General features: G+C 41.4%; 2 protein-coding genes across 4 annotated transcripts in view; both read left to right on the forward strand.

The window, feature by feature from the left end:
* Positions 1 to 54: 54 nt before the first annotated feature.
* Positions 55 to 2,238, forward strand: cybrd1 (cytochrome b reductase 1). Its single transcript, XM_080902255.1, has 4 exons — positions 55 to 317; positions 840 to 1,048; positions 1,345 to 1,499; positions 1,600 to 2,238. Exons 1-4 carry the CDS (start codon positions 131 to 133, stop codon positions 1,877 to 1,879), a joined length of 831 nt encoding a protein of 276 aa, XP_080758381.1. The 5' UTR covers positions 55 to 130; the 3' UTR covers positions 1,880 to 2,238.
* Positions 2,239 to 2,786: 548 nt separating this feature from the next.
* The window catches only part of dync1i2a (dynein, cytoplasmic 1, intermediate chain 2a), a 21,751-nt gene continuing 1,249 nt past the window's right edge, over positions 2,787 to 23,288 (forward strand). Inside the window, exons 1-16 of one of the 3 annotated variants that reach the window (XM_080902251.1) lie at positions 2,787 to 2,944; positions 4,423 to 4,534; positions 6,488 to 6,599; positions 7,765 to 7,852; positions 8,914 to 8,973; positions 9,327 to 9,436; positions 14,247 to 14,336; positions 14,516 to 14,678; positions 14,770 to 14,869; positions 15,958 to 16,083; positions 18,202 to 18,348; positions 18,433 to 18,546; positions 19,065 to 19,198; positions 20,194 to 20,338; positions 22,895 to 23,035; positions 23,201 to 23,288. The exon at positions 23,201 to 23,288 is cut by the window's right edge and continues 38 nt beyond it. In XM_080902251.1, the coding sequence (XP_080758377.1) occupies positions 4,433 to 4,534; positions 6,488 to 6,599; positions 7,765 to 7,852; positions 8,914 to 8,973; positions 9,327 to 9,436; positions 14,247 to 14,336; positions 14,516 to 14,678; positions 14,770 to 14,869; positions 15,958 to 16,083; positions 18,202 to 18,348; positions 18,433 to 18,546; positions 19,065 to 19,198; positions 20,194 to 20,338; positions 22,895 to 23,035; positions 23,201 to 23,288 (1,720 nt within the window). In that variant the 5' untranslated portion in view covers positions 2,787 to 2,944; positions 4,423 to 4,432. The remainder of the gene's footprint in view (positions 2,945 to 4,422; positions 4,535 to 6,487; positions 6,600 to 7,764; positions 7,853 to 8,913; positions 8,974 to 9,326; positions 9,437 to 14,246; positions 14,337 to 14,515; positions 14,679 to 14,769; positions 14,870 to 15,957; positions 16,084 to 18,201; positions 18,349 to 18,432; positions 18,547 to 19,064; positions 19,199 to 20,193; positions 20,339 to 22,894; positions 23,036 to 23,200) is intronic. The other 2 variants (XM_080902252.1, XM_080902253.1) reach the window with 2 other exon arrangements.

A 23,288-nucleotide genomic window follows, 5' to 3' on the forward strand; every position in this document is an offset into this window, starting at 1 on the left:
ACGTTTTCTCAGCTCGGGGTCACGTGACCGCGGTCCCTCCTCAACGGGCAGCGCTGAGTTGTAAGTTGTTATTGTACCTGACAGCAGCCGCTCCGGTCCAGTCTCTGCCTCTCCCCCGCTGCAGACGCCGATGGAGAACCTGAAGCACTTCTTGCTGGCTTTGTGTGCCGCCACCGCCGCCGGCTTTGTTTCCATAATCTTCGTCTTCAGATGGGTTCTGTATTTTAAGGAAGGTTTGGCCTGGGATGGAGGGCTCGCCGAATTCAACTGGCATCCGGTATTAACAGTCACTGGATTTATTTTCTTGCAGGGGATAGGTAAGAAGGGTCTTTATTATCTTTATAAGACATAATTGAGACTAACTGTTGAAAGTGCACTTCTTTTTCTTATACCACGACATCTGCGGGATTAAAAGGTGCAAATAAAAATCCAAAATTGACGTCCTCCTTCACATTTTTCAAAGACTTTTTCAAAGTGGGCTGGCTTGGATTGCTTGCCTGCCTGATTCTAGCCTTCATTGCGTAATGAGGGAATCACAAGCTGGCAGTACACTCGTCCTTCATCTAAAGAGAGAAACTTATGATTGAACATGCACTGTGACATGGCATATAGATTTTACATGCATTACAACACCTGTGTGCTTCCCCCCCCCCCCCCCCCCCATATGATTTTCATGAGGCTATGAGACCCAAACATTACATCCTAGATAGTATAAAGCAAGTAAGCCTACAACTTTAGAAATATGTAGTCAAATTTATTTTATTTTAATTAAAAAAAAAAAAAAAGCTTTATTGTTGCCTTAAGTTGTTGCTAACTGCCTGTCTTACTCTCTCTTGCAGCAATAATAGTCTACAGGCTCCCCTGGACCTGGCAGTGCAGCAAACTCATGATGAAGTTCATTCATGCAGGACTGAATTTGTTAGCCTTCGTTTTTGCTGTTATAGCCATGGTGGCAGTTTTTGACTTCCACAATGGTGCCAACATTCCCAACATGTACAGTCTGCACAGCTGGCTGGGCCTCACGGCTGTTATACTGTACGGTCTGCAGGTAAATAGATGCAATCATTTGGTATTTTTAAAGCAGTTACAACAAAGACCTACTTTTGTTACATATTGAAGATAAGAGTGTCGTCTAACATTTTACCTAAGAAGCACAGTTATTGCAGGGTTTTTGTAGCTACTACTACCATTAGACTGGACTGTTAACACATCTAAAGTATAACAGTATAGCTTTCTCATTTTTCTCTGAACCTCTTACTGGTGGTTCTAAAAGACTAAGTCATAGTGGACAGCAGTCTTCAGATCTGAAGTGGGTTTTATCTGTCTCTCTCTTTCAATGGGCAGCTTGTTCTTGGAGTTGGCATGTACTTGATACCAGTTACACCTGTGTCCTGGAGAGCAGCGTTTATGCCTCTCCACGTCTACAGCGGTCTTTTACTTTTTACCAGTGTCATAGCCGTGGCACTTATGGGCATCACAGAGAAACTCATCTTTGGCCTGTAAGTATTAAAATAGAGAGTGAGAGTAGTTAAAAATGAGATGAATACAGTGTAAATGCTGAACAGTGAGAATAACTTTCCTCTGTTTACATCACAAAAGGAAAGACCCAAAGTATAAGGATTCTCCCCCAGAGGCAACTTTTGTGAACGTACTGGGAGTCCTCCTGGTGCTTTTTGGAGGTCTGATTCTTTGGATTGCCACTCGAACATCTTGGAAACGCCCCAGTGACCAGATCTTGCATAGTCTGCATACCAATGGGGGAGGTGAGGACAACAGTAAAGTCGCTTCAGCATTGTCTCAACTGCCGGATGGATCTGATGCTTACGGTGCTGGAGATGCCAGGAAGAGGAGTAACAAATTTGATGAACAGGTTAACTGATAGAAAAAGTAAAAAAAGAGTGGATTAATGTATGTGCAACCAGTTTAAACGAACAAGGGAAATCAAAAGGAACGCATCAAATTGTTACATTCCTGTACCGCTCTTCGTTTCTTTTTAGTTTTCACTCTCGCACCTTAAAGTACTTCATTTTGATTTTTTTTTCATTTCTCCAGTGTTTATGTAAGTGCATGTAAATAATGGTGAGCTACTACTGTATTAAGATTACACAATGATTTAAAAATAGGCATACACTGCACAATTTAATCACTGCAGGTTTTCTATACACTAAATACTCTATTGTATTTTCTTAGTTTGATACTGACAGTATATTTTATAATAAACATTTGATACATATAAAATGTCTCCATTATTCACATTGTAAATTTAAATCAGTAGTGAAAGAGAGAAACTACATGCTCTTGATAGTGATTGTATTGTTATTATTGTAGATGTTAATATTTTTTTAATATATATACATATATTATTTTGCATATGTGAAAAAAAAAGTGGAACATTTAAAACAGTACTAACCAGGTGCACTAATTAGAAAAAAAGAAAGAAACCAAGGTTGTCAGAATCACTTCTTTCCTTGCCAGCAGGGTGAAGGAAAAGTTCATAAATAAGTAACGCAGGATTTTGGATCGCTTTAATTAAATCCAACTTAATTCGAGCAAAATGTGACTGAACATCAAAAGTTGACTGCAGTATGGATACTGCAGGAATTTAAAAAAAGTACATGCATCACATGAACCATTAGGACTGAAGGTCCTTGATACGGTCTTTTTAATAATTTTTTTTTCTTAAGAAACGGTGCAAAATTAATTGCGGATACGAGCAGCTGACTTCAGCAATAATACTCCTGCTGTTAATTCGCTACCAGAGTTGTTGACAGACTCTAAACTCTGCATGCTTGGCATGGCCTGGAAATGACAGCAGCACAGCCACGTCAAGGCGGAGCGGCTCTTTTTGGCTCTACTCGGCACCTGTACTTTGGTCGAGAGCCCAATTGTTTTGGCTCAGTGTTGATTAAAGCCTTTTGGTGACAGGTCCAAAACTTTCTGTAAGGTTAGTTCTCTACACATCACCATCAATATAACCGTAGCTTCACATTGCTGTAAAAGTATGTCTGTGTTCGTAAGCGAACTGTCTTTATTCACCGTGTGGTCAGCGTGACAGCGCTGCAGACCGGAGTCCGGTTAACTGCTGTAGCTAGCTGCTCTAACTAGCTTCTATCAAAGTGATGTATCTCTAGCCGTTATTTTTGGGTTGATCTCTAGGGGGAAATATTCTATTGCCTTGAAGTCAGCAAGAAAAATATAAAAATAATAAATGGAGATAGTAGTGGCTGTTTATTAAGAGAAAAGCGCTGTAATGCCAGTACAGTAGTTACTAATAACACGGAAGGCTACTGTTAGCAATAGCCGAGGCCCTTGCTGCTTAGCGGGTTTCCCTTAAACTGCAGTGTAACTAATAAACAAAGCATCATAATGCTTTGAGTTCATTGGTACATTAAGCTAATATGAACCGGGAATAACTAACTTACATGGATAACGTAACACCGGGCCAGGTGAGGTTAGCGGGTGTGGGAGGTTGAACGGACTCTAGGGTGGGGCTCTCTGTTAGCTAGCTAATGACAATGACTGGTCAGCCAGTCTTTACATGAAGCGAAGAAATAATACACGGCTAACACATTTAACTCAATTACCCAGGGGGGAGGCTGAAACACTGGTCGGTTTAATTGTGCGGTCAGTGAGAGGTTGGGTCGATACAAGCTGTCGGAAATGTCGTGAGAGGCTCCTGAAGCTGTTATGAGATGCTTGGCTTTCAGTTATGGTATAGGACACCCTGTAAACACAGCGAGACCACTAGGGCACTTCTGATGCTTTGATATATAAATAATCTTTGGAAAGTAACAGTTTTTGTATTTTTGCCTGATTATTCAAAACCCAATCGCATGGAGACTTTAATCACAGGACTGAGATGTGTTTGAAGGGCAGATTTTCAGCTTTAATTTGAGGGGTTTAACCAAAGATTTGCATGAACTCTTTCGGAGTTACAGCCGTTTTATTACGGAGTCCTCCTAATTTTCAGAGACTCAGAAGAAACGGGACCAACGGACATAACAGGACTGTTGTTAATTCTTTACAACCAATAACTGCATGACGTCAATACCCCATGGACATCTTCAAATGCTTTGTTTCCTCTCTTGACATGCTCTGCCAGACCTTTACTGCTTGTTTGTGGGTCTCTGTCTTCAGTATCTAAAAAGCATGCTTTATTGGGCTGAGAGCAGGTGACCATTGAACAGTATCCCACTTCTCATTTGCACTGTGAACTTGCTGTCTGATCAGTTTTGCAGCATTTGGCTAAATCTGTGAAACGAATTAAAGCTGAAAGCCTGCACTTCAGTCACATATTGAAATGACAAACATTGTGTCTTTGTCCAGATACTTTTTGGCTATAATTTTAGCTGATAAATACTTTATATTTCAGACTAATCTTAATCGACACTTAATATAACAGAGCTGTATCTTTTTATACAGCTTTGGCATCATGTCTGACAAAAGTGAGCTGAAAGCAGAGCTTGAAAGGAAGAAGCAACGCTTAGCACAAATCAGAGAGGAGAAGAGAAGGAAGGAAGAGGAGCGCAAGAAGGTATGCTAACAATGTTTTGTAAATATTTAGTTCACATGCATTTACAATGGTCCACATTAATCGTCAAACTTATTTGGCCATTTGCATATGAAGTTTAGAGTAGGAGAAAGTGGTTAATACACACAACACATCCCAAGGCCCTTGACAAAGAGATAAGGTTCTTCTGAGAAAGGTAGGTGAGAAAGGTATTTATATTAAGATAAGCAACCCTGTTCCATTAGTGATAATGTTTTTAATTTCTAATCCAAATGTAACCCTGCAGGTATTAAGGGTTTCTGCGTTTATATAGATAATAAATTCCACACCATTTGTTTTGAATGGCAAAAGTAAGACAGAAAAGTAAAATGTTTTTCATGGATTGATTTTTCTCAACTGACTGATAGTAAGTAGATTGCATTAACAAGCTCAAGTTGGGCCTAATGTGATAAAACAATATGAGGTGGCTAGTGTACAGTATGCATTTTCTTCTAGCAGAGTAGCTGTGTTTTGGTAGATAGCTATATTGATGCCTTTTGTCAGTCTCCCTCTCCAGCCATTCTTGGCTATATTACATAATGTTTTTTGAACTTCTATAATGTGATTGGAATAAAAAAATAATCCGATATTCCACTGTAATTTAAAAGCACGTGTAGATCATTTGATTATTTCCTGTTTTGACTGTTTCATACTGTTCTGACAATATAGAACTCTTCTTCTTAATTGATATTTGCATGTTGCTACTTTTAGTGTGATTATTTCCTCCACATCCTTTGAACATATAATCCATCCTATCCATAATAGCTGTATTTCTTTGTGGTATGAAGGCTACAGATTATTGAATGGGAAAGGAAAGTTGTTTTGTTCTCCAGGTTTGTCCTTTAAGGAGGATTTTCCCCAAATTCTCCAGTTTACATGAGTTCTTACTTAGAACATTTACTTCCTGGTCGCAAGGCTTATGTCATGGAGCAAAACCTCTCAGTGAAACACAGATTGGGTGAAAGTAAAACAACACTGTATCATGACTGCAGCTTTATTTTGTAAGATATGTGCTCTTAACCAACCTGTCGCTGTTTTAAGTAAGGGTAAATACACTGTCCCACTGTCCACGTATGCTCAGTGCTACATTTCTGGCTAAGAAGCCAAACACTAGGTCATAACAATCTTATCTTGACACATTAAAATACAGTAGCTTTGTGTGCACACGAGGAAAAGCAAACCTCAGACCTTTTCGTCTTGCAATTCGGCCTGGAAATGGTAAAATGACAGACATCAGCAGTGCCTTTCTCTTAAATGATGGAGATGTACAAAATCTAGTTTGCTCTGTGTTCAGACGTATTTAATAGCATCCATCTTTTCGGTTTCTTCTTCTCCAAAATATCTCTCCTAGCATTTGATAGCCTACAAACATACAAGCATACACCACTTTATTCTGTTCCTCCAGCTCTTTCTCAATCACACACTGAAGAAAAGTTTAGAATTAAACATCTTGCCCAAAGACCCTTTGACATGTAGGCTGAAGGAGCTCAGGGATCGAGTCACTGACCTTAAAATTAGTGGATCACCTTCTCTCCACAGAGTCACCCCAAATTAATGTTATGTATCCTTGCTGGTGTTCCTGCAGATCAGCTCTTTGCTGCACTTGTCATATCCTTTGGCAGTAATAAGATTCTTGCACAGAGTGCATCATAAAACAATTAAGTACTAATTTTTAATTTAGAGAATGGGCTTCCTCATAGCTGTGAATCACTAAAAAAGTCATAAATCAATATTAATGTGTTGTGTAGTCCTGTGATAGACTGGCAACCTGTCCAGAGTGTACCCCTCCTCTCAGTCTATGACAGCTCGGCTTTAGCCCACTTTGGCACTGAACTGGTTAAGCAGAAGAGACTGGATGCTTTACTGTATTGCCTGAGATCCAGTCAATTTAATATTGTTATCATTGGTGTTTTTATGTTTGTTTGTTTTTATTTCTAGGCGGAACTGAAAGAGGTCGTACTTCCTCAGGATGACTCTGACCTGGAGAAGAAAAGACGTGAAGCTGAGGCTCTTCTACAGAGCGTGGGCATAACCACAGATGTTACAGTTGGTATGTTTTATTTTACATAGAGCTCTATTATGATACCTACTTTTTAACTGTACACCCTTAGGAAAATACATGCATATCTAACTGAGCTCAAACCCCCAGTGCATCGCTGGATAAAAAAATGAATCTAGTTTGCATACACATACAGTTGGGTCATTGTACTAGAACTATGTTTTGACATTGGTGTCTGGGTGTTCATGTTCATGGATGAGCAGTGCAGAAATCAGCTTTTTTCATTCCACATCACTCACACCAGAATATTTGGGGTAATAAATAAATGATATAAAATTTCAGTTTCTAAGCACTGCAATCTTCATTAATAGTCATATTAAATCACTTGATTTTGTGCATAGATGCAGCATACTTTGGACTACTTAATAAACATTTCATTCATTTTTGTCTGTAATGGTTGTGCTGACTCCTAAAATTGGATTAACGTTTTAAAAATAAGAAAGAAATGTTATACTTCTCGATGCTGATGGATGCGAGAAAACGCCACCATAATAGTCTCATTTTCATGTGGTGGCCATTACAGTTATTTCGTATCAAATATGCTGGAGTACAGATCTGAAGTAACACAAATGTGTCACTGTTCTTTTGTAGCTTTATATTAGACATTTTCTGAGCTGTGACTATGAAAATTGTGGCAAAACTAAATCCAGTTGCCTGGAAGATGAGGCTAATCATGATATTATTACTATGATGAGTTTGTGTAAATAGCTTGTCAAACATGAGCCTCACTAGATGATGATGATGATGATAATAAGTGGAAGGATGGATAAAAATGAAACATTTCCAAAAATATACTAGTATACACACAGTGGTTTTTAGAGCATGGTCATATTGCTAACAGCAGATGGCAGAAGAGATCCATATAAAAATCTATCAGAGTTTGCAGACGGACCCAAGTAAGACATTCAAAACAATCATGGTTGTATTTTTGATACTGCTAGTTTTTAATTGTATTTTTTTTGTCTTGCATATGATTTAATTGATGAAGACAGTACAATTGTGCTGAAATCTCCTTTCCCAACATGGCTTGAGCTTGCAAGAGTTTACGTTTATTATTTAGATTTGTGCATTTTTCTTGCTTTACACAGAGACATTTATATTGTATTGTACTGCTATAAACAGTTTACTGATGATTACTGTCTGTCTGCCTGTGTAGTCCCTCCTCCCATTTCTCCAACTGCCAAATCTGCGGGCACACCGAGTGATGCAGGGAGCCAGGACTCTGATGGAGCTGTGGGACCCAGGTACACACATTGTCTCACAATCTGCACTTGTACAGTACTTGACAAGTGCATAAACAGTGCAGACGTCCCTATTTCAGGGGGGGGAAAGGCCAAAACTGTTTCTACCTGAGGAATAATAATCAAATGCTTGGTACTTTGTTGATTCTACCTTGCTTTTTACTTCAGCATTCTTTTTAACTGTTATGCTTATATCTGCAATGTATGTTTCCAGTGTCTTTGTCACAGCTTAAATTGCAGAACTGTTTTGCAGCAAATTAGTTGTGAAGCATTTTGAAAACAACATAAAGAAGCTTGTCTGTTCTGCTTTCTTATGCTTGGCATTACTTTCAAACTCTATAAACAAAGCTTATGAATACCTGTTAAGCACAATTGCATTAACAGCAGCTGAGTTAAAACATTTTACAAAGTCCTACATCATTACAGTGAACGATGACGAATTCCTGCCAACTGAGTGCATGTTTATTTCATTTGTGTGCCATCGAATTAGAACAATCCTAAATTAACAATAAAGCAGCAGGCTGCTGTGACGCCTGGGGGACTTCTTAACCCCTAATTAGAGCCCCTTCCCAGTGCTGAAACTCAAGCTCCCCCAGTGTCCCATCAGACCCAGTGAGTTGTTCCCCCTACGTGTTGACTCATTTCCCTCACCAGCATGGCCATTTCCTACACACATGGAGGTCATGTTTTCTCCCTGAGGGTTCTCTCTCTCCCCCCCCCCCCCCCCCCCCCCCTCTGTCGGCACAGCACTCAGTGCTTTGGTGTGACACAGTTTGGCCTGAACATTACACCCTGTGCCATCGCACACAGGGTCTGTGTGCCCATGCATTTTAAGCAGATACATTTTTCCATCTCTGGGTTTATGTAAACAGATTCAAGCTTAATTTGTAATAAAGAAAACTCATTTTTTGGGTGTTTGGATATGCAGAATGATTTTAATTGTGACCTAGGATTCAATCAGCATGTTTGTTATGTGCCATAATGCTAACTTTATTTCCTCTCCTCATTTGTGCTCGCCTGTTTCTCTCTCACTAATGCTGCCTTGTTGCTGTGACACTAACCAGGAATCTGCATTGGGACTCTGACCCGTCCACTCTTCAACTTCACTCTGATTCTGAGCTGGGGTACTGGACACTCTCTTCTCTCCTTTCCTGGTCATTTTCCCTTCTCTCAATCTATGGCATGATTACTTTGTCTTTCAAAGTCATTATTCAGTTAAGACAGATCAGGAAAACCATGTAGGGATGCATGCAGGAATGGTGAGACAAAACCTTTTAATTATTTACATAGTTTTAAAAACTAATATGAAGTCGTTGCAATCCCATAAACGACTAATTTACTCACTTTAATCAGCAAAAGATCCCACTTGCAAGGAGGTGAGAGTGGTTATAGATGTAGCACTGTGTTGTATGTTTTTGTCTTTACTGTCTCTTTCACTGCGATTTTGTGCAAAACTTGAGTTGTTCTTTCCTTTTAGGCGTGTAACTCCAAAACTGGGGATGGCCAAAGTTACACAAGTGGACTTCCCACCACGTGAAATTGTGTCCTACACGAAAGAGACCCAGACCATTACTCAGGCGAAAGAAGGTGACTCATGAAGTGTTATAGGTTAATGTTGAAAAACGCAGTCAAATGTGTGCGCATGTACATAACTGCGTGCCTGCATGGATTATATCATATCATTCTTCTTAACAGGGTCTCTCTGAGAGCAGAAGTGAACAAGTGCAAGAGATTTGATTTTACTGAGATGAAAGAAAAGGAAAAATGAGGCCCAGGAAACATAAGAAGTTAGGGCAGGGATTAGATTCTGACAAGCTCTGCTCCTCTGAACCTTCCAGCCAATGCTGCTTTGGTATAATTAATGAGCAGGATGAGAAAGCCTGTGACAGGAAGGAGAAATGAGATTGGAAGGGAAGATATGAAATGCTGTGCATAGGACGGCTCATTCTCTCTGAAGCGTGTCAATATGTATGTAATTGCTGCAGCAAAGCTTTCATGTGGTTGGACGAAGAGAATATTTGGGTTTTTTACTAAAATTCACATGGTGAGCACATGTTCCATCAAATATGCAATGTTTTTGGTCATGCTTCTTGTTCTCGGTTGATTTTTCTAATGACTGATGGTGAGTAATATGCTCGACTGAAATCCTGATTAGGATAGTTGTTTTGTACCGTCACTCATAGCCACTATCTTGTTTTTTCTTTCTTTTTTTTAAGCTGATTTCTCAAATGATTTGCACCAGCTAACATGTGTTTTAAGCATCCCTGAAAGCCTGGTTAGGATTTTAAAAGTGTACCGAGTGTCGGTTGTGTGGTCTAATCAGGTGACGTGTAGAAAATTCTGAGGTGGCATGCAGCTCGAGTAAGATAAAATTGTGTGATTTTTGTGGAAAACTACAAGCGGAACTAGTGAAGGACGAAGAGCATCCCAGTGTTCCTCATCGCTCTTTACGCTGGACTCTACTGGGCATTGTAAAACTGTGTTAAACAACGATGGTTTCTGCCAGCTGTTCAACACTGGGGCCCCCCTTCCCCTCTCTGCCACTATGTAATCATTTCATCAACTCCCTCGCTTCCCTGTCTTCTCCCTTCACCGAGCAGGCACATAACAAAACACACTCAGTGACATTGTGCATTTTCACACCATCACTTCTGGCACTCGATGAGACGGCATCCCCTTCCCAGCTTGCTCCCCTTGGCGCATTTCTGATGTGTGGGGTGGCGTCAGGCCTGGTTTCTGATTGAGCGATTTATCATGTTGTCAAAAGGAAGCAACGCCGCAGCACTCTCAAGGTCAGCAGGCGGTGGCATTAGAGGGTAGCGGCTGCCATGCCCTGGCTGCTCCAAACTGAGGGTTCCCACAGTGTCAGTGAGACACCTCGGAAAAAGGAGTAAAAGATTTTAAGATCACCTGCCCCATTGGCACATAGAATGTCCTCTGAGCAGTCCAGGAGAAGCCATCCACATTTTAAAATAGTTGGAAATGAGAATAGTATATCACTCAAGAACAACTGGATACTCGTTTTCTTGGTGTATGAAAAAACTCTTGATATCTGTGCTCGTATAAGGATCACTTCCATTTTTTAAATATTTGATTTCCTTTTCTTATTAATTCTGTTGGGAGTGACCAGGAGGGTCAGTATGTGAGGGAGTAGATCAGAGGGACAGCTCAGACTCAGCATTTTAGCGACATGTGCACAGGAGGCATAGTGGATATGTAGGACAAAGGATGTTGATGATGGAGCTGCCAGGCTGGTGGAAAAGTGGAAGCCCAGAGAGAGGGTTCTTGGATATAGTGAAGGAAGACAAGGATGCAAAGGATAGGGTGAAATAGAGGCAGGTGATCCTCGGTGGGGAGCTCTAAAGAGGGCAGCCGAAGAAGAAAATGTACTGTCTTCTTATAATTAATCCCAGCTTTTGGGAATTAAACAGTGAACAGCACTGTGCAAATGTTTCAAGGCATATTAGCTGTTGAGATTTTTATTCATTACACAGTACCTTCAGGAAAACATCTGTTTGGCTCCCACATGCATATTTCTACATCATAGCCACCCCAAACACACAGCTACACGGCTCTGTCGTCTATGACAACGAGCCATGCAGCTGATCAGGCACCCACAGAGAGCTGATTTCAGCATCGTGGGGTCAGTCTGAGATTACATGAGAAAGCAGTGACACACTGAAGAACAGTGGCGAGCTCTCCACAAAATGCTTGAGCCAAACTACCTGGCAAAAGCCTAAAAAAAAACCAAGTGCACATAGACAAAGTGGAAAGGACATAGAAATTATACAATGTTTTTTTCTGCCTAATAAAAAAACCCACATTATTTTTAAAAGCACTGCCTGCCCCACATTCAGTGCATTGGAGATTAATTTTTTCCATCTGTAGGTAGCTTCAGAAAATTTGTTAGTTTAAGCCATTAGATTGTCGAATATGCCACCGCTGCACGATTCCCAGATTGCACTAGTAGGTAATATGCAGCATCAGTATGCACTCCTCAACAAGAGGCTGTAATTATGGCATAAGATATTGTGGAAGGTTGGAGGTTTGGGAGTACGTGTGGGGTGGAGGGGGAGGGCTGGACTGGTTCGTCTAGTACAGCATTTCAAAAAGGCTCGTCAGGAATATAAGTATGCAGAGCAGTTTAGTAAATCTAATATTTAATTGAATGTGATTGTTTTAATCACGATGAATTCAGAGGCAGGTCAAAACTTTTAATCACAAAAGCCCTTAATGGTCTTCTTGTTTGAAGTGCCACTTGTAATTGTGGTCAGCTTTTATGCACTTGATGATTAGTACCCTTAAATATCTGTTGTATCCTTCTCTCATACAGTAGCTAATCATTTGGAATAAAAAAATTGAGAATATTCTCCCCTTTTTTTTCTGTGTATGATTTCAGCACCTATGCAATTTGTTTTTTGTTATTGTTCATGTAATAGGGTTTGCTGATGTTTTTATTTGCTGCACTACTAGATGCAACTACACACTTTGGAAAGGCTTTTTGTACGCTGGTACTAGAAGAGGTCTATTTCAGCATACAAGAAATGATAGTTCAGATGTACGTGTGAATTGGTGGAAATTTGTCTTCTATGGTTTCATTATTGGGCTTCATGTTGCACATGCTGAAGTCACAGCCTTGGTGTGTCTGTGCGTATAGAACGCGGATGCCACCTGCAAGGTCATTTAGTTTTGTAGTTGCTCACCACTGGCCACACGCCATGTTTGCATTAATATATTGTCTATTGAGGAAGACTTGTGATTACTCCCCCACCACCACTACATACAAAAAAAAGCTTTTATGTCTTAAGTGGTACAAAAGCCGTAATTGGACCTGCTTTGCAGCTTTGAGAGGAGGTGCCAGCGTATGGGACATTGCTGATCCGTGTGAATTCTGTTAAATGCAACCCACCCACCCTTGCTATTCCCCCCCACCCACCCACCCCACACACACGCACATCCCCAGTGGGGTCACCAGGATCACTAGCTTTTCTCAAAATGGCCATTTTGGCTGGCAGGTGCATTATACCCTTTATTTTCAGATTGTCTGTCCGCTCCTAATGCCTGGCAGGTTGATTGCTCTGGCTGCCTCACCAGGGAAAGGGCTGACGAGCACGGCCGGGACTAGCTGAAAGACAGTGATTACTGTTTTCCTTTAAGCCTGATTGAGGCCCTTGAAAGGAAAGATTTTAACCTTCTCCTGTTGGTTGCAGAGTATGGCCGCACATTGAAATGGCTTGTGTCATCAACCCAGTTCTGTAAACTCATCAGTGCACCCGGTAACCTTCATCCCCCAAACCTCCATCTGAGAAAGGGGATAAATCATTTTATGGACAAAGTGACAGATGACATTATCATTTAGATTATCTCAGTAGGAAGGAAACTCTGGCGTGTGGTGCTGTCATCTTAGATTAACTGTAAGGTTCATACAAAGATAAACGCCTGTAGGAACCAGGCGAGTATTTCCACTTTCCTCATGAATCTGTTTTGTCCTTCTGCTATTATTTTTTTAAGCATAGTCTATATAGTGTCTCTAGGAATTGTGTTTGAAAAAGATGTGTTCATCTTCTTTGAGGTAGAGCCGGTGTGCAGTTTGCCAGCTGGTGTGGCCTGTATTTTGTCGTACATTCTCTGAGGTTGAATAGGAGTTGCAGGACCTCCTGCTAGGATGGTAATTGCACAGGCTTGCCGTTCAGGGAGAAGCTTGTCTCGGGGCAGCCATGCGGAAAACCTCTGTGCCATCCCCATGCCACCTCTGAAGAGCACAAGACAATCCCAGCATCACCATCTGCTTTTGCACCATGCCGTCATCTGGCTAGTCCAATGGGACGGGCCTGGGCAGCTGCTCCACAACCTCTGCCCCGTGGCCTAGAAGGGGGCAACCTACTAGTGGGACACAGAGGAAACAGCTACACTGACAGCTAGACTGTCTATTGAATGGTTAGGGTCTCATTAACAGTTGGGAAAGACAGGGGTCCCTATGACAACAAGACACCCGCTGCGCTGTGTCCCTTTAATACAAATGACAAACTTCCCCGCTTTACAGAGGCAAGTTCTTTTTGAAAGGAGACATTGTGCTGACAAACCAAACAAATGCAAGGGAGAGATACAAAATCAGTCTATTGCTGTGCCAGTAATCACTGGGTGGAGCTTTTCTTGAAAGAGAAAAATAATGAATGTGGAAAATGTAGTGACCAAAAGGTATGAAATGTCTGTGTTTGGAAGCATACTCATTCATTTTGTTAAAGTTGTTTATTTGTTGTTTGATTTTTATACCTTTTAGCATTTGAAAATTCCGAGGAAATGATGATCATAAACATACTCGTTTACTACTTACACAGGTTATGTTGATTGAGAGTTGTTTTCTAATGTTTAATACGGGTATCTTTTTCATCAACAGAGGAAGAAGAAGAGGAAGAAAGTGCTCCACCTCAGCAAGTAGTTGAGACTCAAGCTGAGAAAGAGGACCAGAAAAAGGAGGAGGAGGAAGGTACTGCAGAAATGATAATTGAGATTCTCTGCTGAAATTGAGGCAGTTTAGTTAACACTTAAAATATGTAATTGTTACAGATTATCTATATAATTGAGGGGATCAGATTGCATAAAATAATGGCTACTAGCACCAGGGATCTTCACGACATTTCACTGTGTTTTTGTTTCTCCATTTAGCACCCCCTCACGAGCTGACAGAGGAGGAAAAACTCCAGATCCTGCACTCGGAGGAGTTTGCAGATTTCTTCGACCACAGCACTCGCATTATCGAGCGGGCTCTATCCGAGCACGTGGACCTCTTCTTTGACTACAGTGGCCGTGACCTTGAAGAGAAAGAGGGGTAATTCTTGAGCAGCTAGTGTTTTTAAAACTTGTAATTGGTTTTTGAAGAAGTGCTTTTTATTGATTTTTGGTGCTTTGTTTTTCCGCAGTGAAATCCAGGCCGGGGCAAAGCTCTCGCTTAACAGGCAGTTCGTGGATGAGCGCTGGTCCAAACATCGTGTTGTCACCTGCCTGGACTGGTCACCCCAGGTCATTTTTCTTAACAAAGTTTTCATGGTGAAGCCAACTAGAGCCTGGCTGATAGTGGACGTTACAGACGTTATGTTTGCAGTCATATTGAAATCATTAAGTATTAACTTTCACAAACACGTTGGCCACTCACCATTGAAGCTACTGCTTGATTATGCTCAGTTTTGATCCATACTTTGGTGTTCTGCAGACAGTATAATAAAAAACCCTTAAAGATTTTCATATATGGTCAGTATTGGCCGACAGGTATTAAAAGTTTGGCCCTAAAACCAGCATTTTAATACATCAACTCAGAGAGACAGTCATGGATCATCTGCTAATCCTAATCCTTGTGTCTTTGTGCTGGAATTCTGCTAAGAGCATAATTGTTTTGTAATTGCCTGTTTAAACTACTTAGATTTGCACAGCCATAATGCTTTATGATTACATAGCTTGAGTTTGACAGCATGTTCTTTCAGCCTCAGCTCCCTCAGGAAAAGTAAGTTACGTCCCATACAAATTGTCACTTAGTCGGAGGCCGTAATGATTTGTTTCCTCTGGTGTCTAAGGTCATTTAATGCATTATTGTGCAATGACTTGTGACAGTGATTGAACACCAACTCTTTGTTCACTGTATTTTCTTGCTCAGAGCAGTATCCACACCCTTGTGATGTAAAGTGATGCATCCACTGTACTTAAATTTAAGTATTAAAAGCAGCAGAGGTTAATCGTTTGTCAACATCTGGATAGTGTTTCTGCAGTCTGTGTTTTTTGAAATGCACTGGGATGGGTTTGTGTTTTATGAGATCATTACTGAGCTGCTGAGTCTGCTTCCGTGTTCTTTTGAGCCCTTGCAGAACTGTAGCTTTTAGTTAAAATTATGCAAAGGAATAAAAACATCATTTACCAACGTTCTTCGGGGGGTAGGGTGAGTTAAATGAGCCATAAATCTTGGAGGAAAGGGTTAGTCATTCTCGAAGGCATTCAGCAGCAGCACTCGGGGCAGGCAAAGCTTTTCCACTTGGAGCCAAGCCTGGGGGGCATGTCTGCCTGCCTCCCTCTGACATTCATTCAGTCTGATTTTTTTTTTTTTTTTGGTCTGTCTCCAGTATCCTGAACTGCTGGTTGCTTCATACAACAACAATGAGGATGCTCCTCATGAGCCAGACGGTGTGGCTTTGGTGTGGAACATGAAGTACAAGAAAACTACACCGGAGTACGTCTTCCACTGTCAGGTACTAAAAGCAACTTTAACTTTCCTGTCCTTTTACTAACATAACCCAGCACCCTCACGGATGGCTTCTTCCATGACAAACATGGAACACGGCCAGCCATCCTGTCAGGCTCCCTGCCTCCTCCTCTGCTCCCATACCCCCCCTACCCTCATCCACATTGTGAGTTCACAGTACTGGCATCCACCTCCACCACATCTATGCACAAACACATGTTCATGAGGCGCCTGTGAAGACCTGTGGAGTCGGATGGAATCTGAGCACCGCAGCAGGATTAAGCGTGTGGGGCAGGGCTGGTTATCGTGTGCATCTAAACAAGGGCCCTGTGTTCAGACAAGCTAGCTGGGAGACCAGTTGAGCTCCTCCGCTCTGCCCAGCCTTATTACAATGCTTGCCCTGAGGCTCCTTCACCAAGACAAGTTGAGTAGAACCACATGTTTTGGCCTCCATAGCGGATGTAAATGGAGGCGTGTTGCTCAGATGAGTAAAACTGAACAGAAGTGTTAACATAGTTTTCTTTTTGCCTCCAAGTCAGTTTATCTATGCATTAAAAGTTTTGCCAGGGTGACTTTCTGGGGAAAAAAATGTTATAGGTGGGGTGATGAGTGTGTGTAGTCCACCTAAACCATAATCCAAAAATATATACTGATCTTATCGGCCAGCCTTGAGGTCTGTTTATTTACACTGTGAGAACTGAGGCTCGAGTTATGCAAGATGTGTTTAGTTGTACTTTAATAAAGAGGGAACATGCAAGATGACGCAGAAGAGGAAAAAGCTGCAGATTGAAGTCTGTGTTTTCCATGTCCATATTATTGCATCTTTGGAGATTTTAAGTGCTACTGATGCAAATCTTTGCAGTTTTTTACAGCCCCACATAGGTTTGACTTGTGGTTGAGAACATCAGTGGGAAATGGGAGTTATTGTGACTTTAATTTGTATTTCTATTTCAGCAAATAAATCGCTTGAAATAATTACATTTGCTCTCAATAAAAATCAGTTTTTTAGCTAAAACAGCTCAAAAAATGTTTGTGTGGAAGAATTCAAAATTAGCAGCAGTGCAAAAATCAACTAGTAGCATAAAATCTCAGCATGCTTGCTGTGCCCTCTTCATGTTGCAGGGCTCGTTACTTCCATTTTCTTTTCAGCTCGTCAGTTTTGGGATAGTTTCCTTGAAACGACAAGTGGCATGATGTCCTCACTGCTGTAGATTTCCATTGGCCTGTTACTCTATGAAAACTCTTTCCCTTCTCATCACTCGCTCCACAGTGCGGTTACCTAACCTCAAATAATGAGCTATTTTTTCCTCTTTCGGGGTCATTTGGTGCCCTTGGTCAATAGTGTCACTGTTTTCTGAAATAACAGTAGTGTTGCCGCTTGTTATCTTGGAAAGTGGTTGACTGTTTAGACTTATTTTTTAAGCGAAAGAGGCAAATTAAGACTGGGCTAAAATTAATAACATTAGCTACACAGTGGTGCAGCGGTTAGCATCATCGCCTCACAGCAGGAAAGTCCTGAGTTTAAATCTACAAGCTGACCAGACGCCATGATCAGCTCTTCCTGTATGTGCATGGCTTCCATCCAGGTATTCCAGCTTTGTTCCACAGCCCTGAGACATATTTGATAGATTAATTGGTAATTCTAATTGGAGAATTGCTGTCTGTCTCTCTGGTACCCTGCTTTTTATCCCACGACAGTTCGGAAAGTCTCCAGCCCGCCTCCACAAGTTGAAACTGGATAAATGGGTAGGAAATTGCAATGGGGAAAAAATTGAATACATTAAAAAAAATGTTATACTTCATATGTAGCACTTCTCTTAAAGTTACAAACTGCTTCTCAGAATAAAACATTTTATAAAATTTAAAAAAAATTATAAAGATGTTCTGATAAGAGTATTTCAGGTAAACTCTTCAGTAGTGATGTGACTCCAGTTGGACTGCTCCACGCTTTAGAGGCTACGTTGGCAAAAGCCCGGTCACCTTAGTTTAACAGCCGATCCCTCAACATTCACGGTATCTTTGTAAACTGTCTCTGAGCTTCCATTGTTAGCTGCGGCTGTCTCAATATAAATCTCTATTTCATTTTTCCTTGCCCAACCCTTCTTGCACCCTTTCATTGTGACAGTCTGCTGTTATGTCAGCGGCGTTTGCCAAGTTCCACCCCAACGTTGTGGTGGGAGGCACCTACTCGGGGCAGATTGTGCTGTGGGACAACAGGAGCAACAAGAGGACCCCTGTGCAGAGGACTCCCCTGTCAGCAGCAGCACATACGGTACAGTAAAGGTCTGACACAGTGGGCGTATACTTCATTTATATTTAGCTAAAAGGTAAAATTTCCCCGTCACTGTCTTCGCAGCACCCGGTATATTGCGTGAATGTGGTCGGCACCCAGAATGCCCACAACCTCATCAGCATCTCTACTGATGGCAAGATGTGCTCCTGGAGTCTGGACATGCTCTCTCAGCCTCAGGTAACATATAACACAGGGCAGACGCTGAATGTGTGCTCTGCTGTAAAGAAGTTAAAGTATTAACCATAAAAATAAGTTTTTATAATGATAATGCATCAGACTTTAGCAAAGACAATATATTTTCTGTTGTTTTCCTCTCTTTTTCTTCTTTCACATCGCCCACATGCTTCCTGTCCTTTGCATTCGTGCTACATGTCAGACATTTTGGCTGGACTCTTTCCTTTTCACATTCCAGTTTGGTATTTCCTTCGACTTTACTCTTATTTTTTTCTGCAGCTCATTTTTCACTTTGAAGGAAATGATTCTTGCTAGCTGTGTCATTTCATCTCTGCTGCCAAGCCCTCGCTGTCAAACTGATTTTTTTTTATTTTTATATAAAGCACTAGTCGAATTTAGATTACACATTAATAAACTGTCGGGTGATTTTTATAGGTTTTGCTTGGCAGAGTGTGTGTTAACTTAAAGCCTGGGAGGGGAGCTTGTTATAGATGTTGTTCCATGTTTCCTCCCCTCCACAGGACAGCATGGAGCTGGTGTTCAAGCAGTCCAAAGCTGTAGCTGTCACCTCTATGTCTTTCCCTCTTGGAGATGTCAACAATTTCGTAGTGGGCAGCGAGGACGGCTCAGTCTACATGTCATGTCGTCATGGAAGGTGCGTTCATAAGCAACCGCAGTCCCACCGTGTCGCCTCCCGAACACCAGCAGGAAACTGAGGCGACTTGTAAGGCCCACCTAGACCCGTGTGTCAAATAAATATAGCCCACTCACTTCCCAGTGCAACGCAAATCCAACACTTGATCTCCTGCTGTTTGAGGTTTCACTCCTGCCCAGTCATCCTGTTTTTCTTTTCCGCTTGTCAGTTGTGTTTGTAAAGGTCGTTCAACATAAACAGGGCACACATGCAGGGGAAACAAATCATTTTTTCCCCCCCTGTTCTTTTATTTTTATTTAATTTTTTTCCCTCAGTATGTTTCTCTGGGTGAGAGAGTTTGTTTACAGTCGGTCATCCCTGGGAGAATTAAAACTGCACTTCATCCCACAATGTTCTCATTTAGGAGACTGGGGATCTTCATCTAGGATGGTCCTCGGCAGAGAAATGTGGCTTAAATCAGAGCTGCCAGTGAGCAGCGTGTCAGCCAAATGTAGTATGCCTGGAGACCACAGAGAGGTGATAGCTGCGAGGTTTTGCACTGCAGAATCACCTCTGTAATCGGGGGAATAATTTTCCACATCATTTACAATGGTATGATACTCTCATCGCAGTTAATAATGCATAAGCATCACTCATGCTGAGTATTTACCTCTCTACATTAATTATCAGAGTCTCAGTTGGGTAACAGCTCTGCAACATGTGGTTGAAGGGATGCAGTCACTTTTGCCTCCCTGCTGGTAATTACATGATACAAGTAAATGATTACTGTGAATACGTCCAGCAGAGGTCCATCTGTGCCTGTCGCTTACTTACTTGCTTAATGCATTGCGTAAATGGTAACAACCAGCAGTTTTGTGCATTTTTGTTGTTTCTTTTTTCCTAAAGTTTCTACAGTGCACATAAATGTGTATTCAGACATTAGATCTGAAGGTAAAATTTAATTCTTTGTGGTCAGTTTAAGCATATTTACCCATATTTATCTGTGTGCTCCACAGCAAAGCAGGCATTAGCGAGATGTTTGAGGGACACCACGGCCCCATCACGGGGCTCCACTGCCACACAGCTGCTGGGCCACTGGACTTCTCTCACCTGTTTGTTACCTCGTCTTTCGACTGGACTGTCAAGCTGTGGAGCACCAAGGTATGACTTGAGCTCTAGGATGTATTTTAAAGGCCATGATTCATTTATTTGGCCCATCTCTGCATAGGGAAAAGTTTCCTCCCTTTCTGTGCCTCTCTGGGCTTCACTATAATCCAGTTATTGTTCACTTTCAGCCGTAAGGTGGGACTAATGATTCTTTTAAGGTTGATTTTTAAGTCACAGACTTCTGTTAAAAGGCTATTGATTGAATTTGTAGACAGATGTCCTGATACAGCAGTCAATACCAGACTCCGTTTAGCCAAAATAATTAATTTTTTCACCTCCTATTTGCCACAGTTTGGTTTCCACAGCAACAGGTCGGCTCAGACTGTTAGGCTCTAATGTTTATTTTAAAAATGTTTATATAAAAATGGATTACTTTTTTTTTTTTTATCTGTAGTTGTTGTGGTAAACGAGAGTTGTTACCCTGCATTTTTACATATAGGATTTTTTTTTAAAAACATTTGATATAATGCATTAGTGGTGGCAGTGGAAATTTTTCACTTTTGACATCTTGACTGTACATCACAATGAATAATACAGAACACTCTTGAACTGAACTCGGGAGACTGAAAAAAAATAAGAGACAATGAGAGAAAAGGGCATGTAATGAAAATTCATAAGAAGTGTTGTCAAAGTGAAAGTCTCACCTGCCTGCGCTCTGTTGTCTTTATTTGGCAATGAATAGACACATACACGGCCACCTCCTCTAGCTCTTTTGGGAGACAGCCTCTTTTCATCTGGCCCCTTCGTGCATCGCCGGCTTATAGACGTGGATGGGGTTTGTGATCCCAGAAGCTCGGTTGTCAGCGGCAGCCTTCCCCGGTGGGGTCCCCTGGGGCAATTTCAGCGTTAAGTGAGGGGCCAGATGAAGAGTGATTCAGAAACCCCCGTTGAAGAGAACAGGAACGATATGATGCCCTGCCCAAGCGAGGGTTACTGGGGCCCCACTGTGGAGCAACACCCAGGGATGGGGAGGCTCAATGGCGAGTGTTTGGTGGCTGGGACTTAGCGAACCTCCTCTGGGCCCACTCTCCTGTGCAGTCAGCTCCCAGAGGGCCAGTTTAAGCCAGGCAAACTGTAAAAGCTCTGTTCTGACATAACAGGCTGTCCCCATTGCATCCCATCCCAAAGCAAGTCTTTTTCATCCATTTGCAGCAGTTACAGAATTCCCGATGGCTTTTTTTTTTTTTTGTTCTGTAGACATTTCACCTCCCACACTGGACACTTCTTACAAACCATACGGTCATTCTGTTCCCACAACAGATGAGTGGGTTTGAGATCCAACGATTCTGCCCAGCCGTTCCATTACAGACTGGGATATCAGCTGACTGCTTTTATTTTTATACTCTATGATTAAAAAGAGTACATCGCACAGAGGCGGCCTTTCACGTTCCCTCCATCAGTTTGACAAATGATTATCTTTTTGTTTGTTCTACGTCTGTCAAATGTTCTTCTTTGTCTCCTCAAATTTGGATCCCTCTGCACTTTTTTGCCGCTCTTGTTTTCTTTCGCCCATCTTAATCTTTCCCTTGTGTTCAGTAACTCTGTCTAGAAGCCCACCATCCTGGTGTCATCACTTCAGTGTCGAGGTAGAATCGGGTGTTTTGTGGGTGCCCTTGAGGCTTGTGAGACTTTTGTTTTTCAAACTAGAGACTGCGTCTCTTCTTGGTCTGTTATGGGAGAGCGTCTCAGTCTTGTTGATTTTATTCTGGTTAGAGGTTTGTGCTATTCTTTGAGTCGAATAGAACAGATGATTGAAATCTGTTCACTGCAAATCTAATCATGAAATAACTTTTTTGTTTTGTTTTTCTTGGAAAAATTTTACTCTGATTTTATTTATTTTTTCTTCCCCCCCCCAAATTTAAAGACTACAATGAACCCACAGAGGCTGATGTTCCAGATACTCAAGTAGCCAAATTTATTACTTCTTTAATCAGCACAACAGTTTTCAGCTGTGCTAACATAATTGGAAAGGGCTTTTTTCTAATGATCAATTAGCCTTTTAACATGATGATAAAGCTGCATTAGGTAACACAGTGTCCCATTAGGAAAAACATAGATGATGGTCGCTGGAATTGGGCCTGCATACATATTCCATTACAAATCATAAATTACTTCTGATTGATTTCATTAATCATTAATTGTCATTTACAACATTTCTAAGTGACCTTTAAGCATTTTTTTAGCAGTATTGTAAATGGACTGGTTCTTATAGAGCACTTTTCTACTTGAGCACTCAAACTCACCCATTCACACAAGCACTTTTTAAAATTCACACTCTAATGGACTCATTGCAGAGCAACTTGGGGTTCAGTGTCTTATTGTGTGTCCTGTATGAACATAACCATACACTTCTTTTGAAACACAAACCTTTGTAATGTTTGATCTTTCACACTGCAGTTTGTGATAATGTTGAGTGGCTTTGCTAAGTAACATAAGCCAGTGCGTTTTAACAGTTTAAAACATCACTGAGTTGCATTAGTGTGTAGATGGATATTTATACATTTAAAACTGGAAACCTTTTTGAATGAAGCTGTCCCCCCCCCCCTGCAGAACAATAAGCCGCTGTACTCATTCGAGGATAACTCGGATTACGTGTATGATGTCATGTGGTCCCCGACTCACCCTGCTCTGTTTGCTTGCGTGGACGGAGTCGGTCATCTCGACCTGTGGAACCTCAACAATGACACAGAGGTAATATTAATAGACATTTCTCAGAAGAGCAGCTGTGTGCTGTTACCAACTTTACTGTAGACGAGATACTCATATCTTGATTTTGACCTTTTTAACCATATCAGATCCTGTGCCTTCACATGGTTTAGCGTGCAAGTACACTCCTGATTGCTGTTATTGTTTCAGGTCCCCACCGCCAGCGTCACAGTGCAGGGTAACCCAGCCCTGAACAGGGTCAGATGGGCTCATTCTGGCAAAGAAATCGCTGTGGGAG

This window comes from Rhamphochromis sp. 'chilingali' (assembly GCF_963969265.1).
Source record: "Rhamphochromis sp. 'chilingali' genome assembly, chromosome: 14".
In the NCBI taxonomy this organism is placed as follows: domain Eukaryota; kingdom Metazoa; phylum Chordata; class Actinopteri; order Cichliformes; family Cichlidae; genus Rhamphochromis; species Rhamphochromis sp. 'chilingali'.

Excerpts from the sequence above, each read along its gene's own strand:
- cybrd1 (XM_080902255.1), top strand. The coding sequence starts at position 131 with ATGGAGAACCTGAAGCACTTCTTGCTGGCTTTGTGTGCCGCCACCGCC. Across the intron at positions 1,049-1,344 it reads TTATACTGTACGGTCTGCAG|CTTGTTCTTGGAGTTGGCAT; the intron begins GTAAATAGATGC and ends TTCAATGGGCAG. Across the intron at positions 1,500-1,599 it reads GAGAAACTCATCTTTGGCCT|GAAAGACCCAAAGTATAAGG; the intron begins GTAAGTATTAAA and ends ACATCACAAAAG.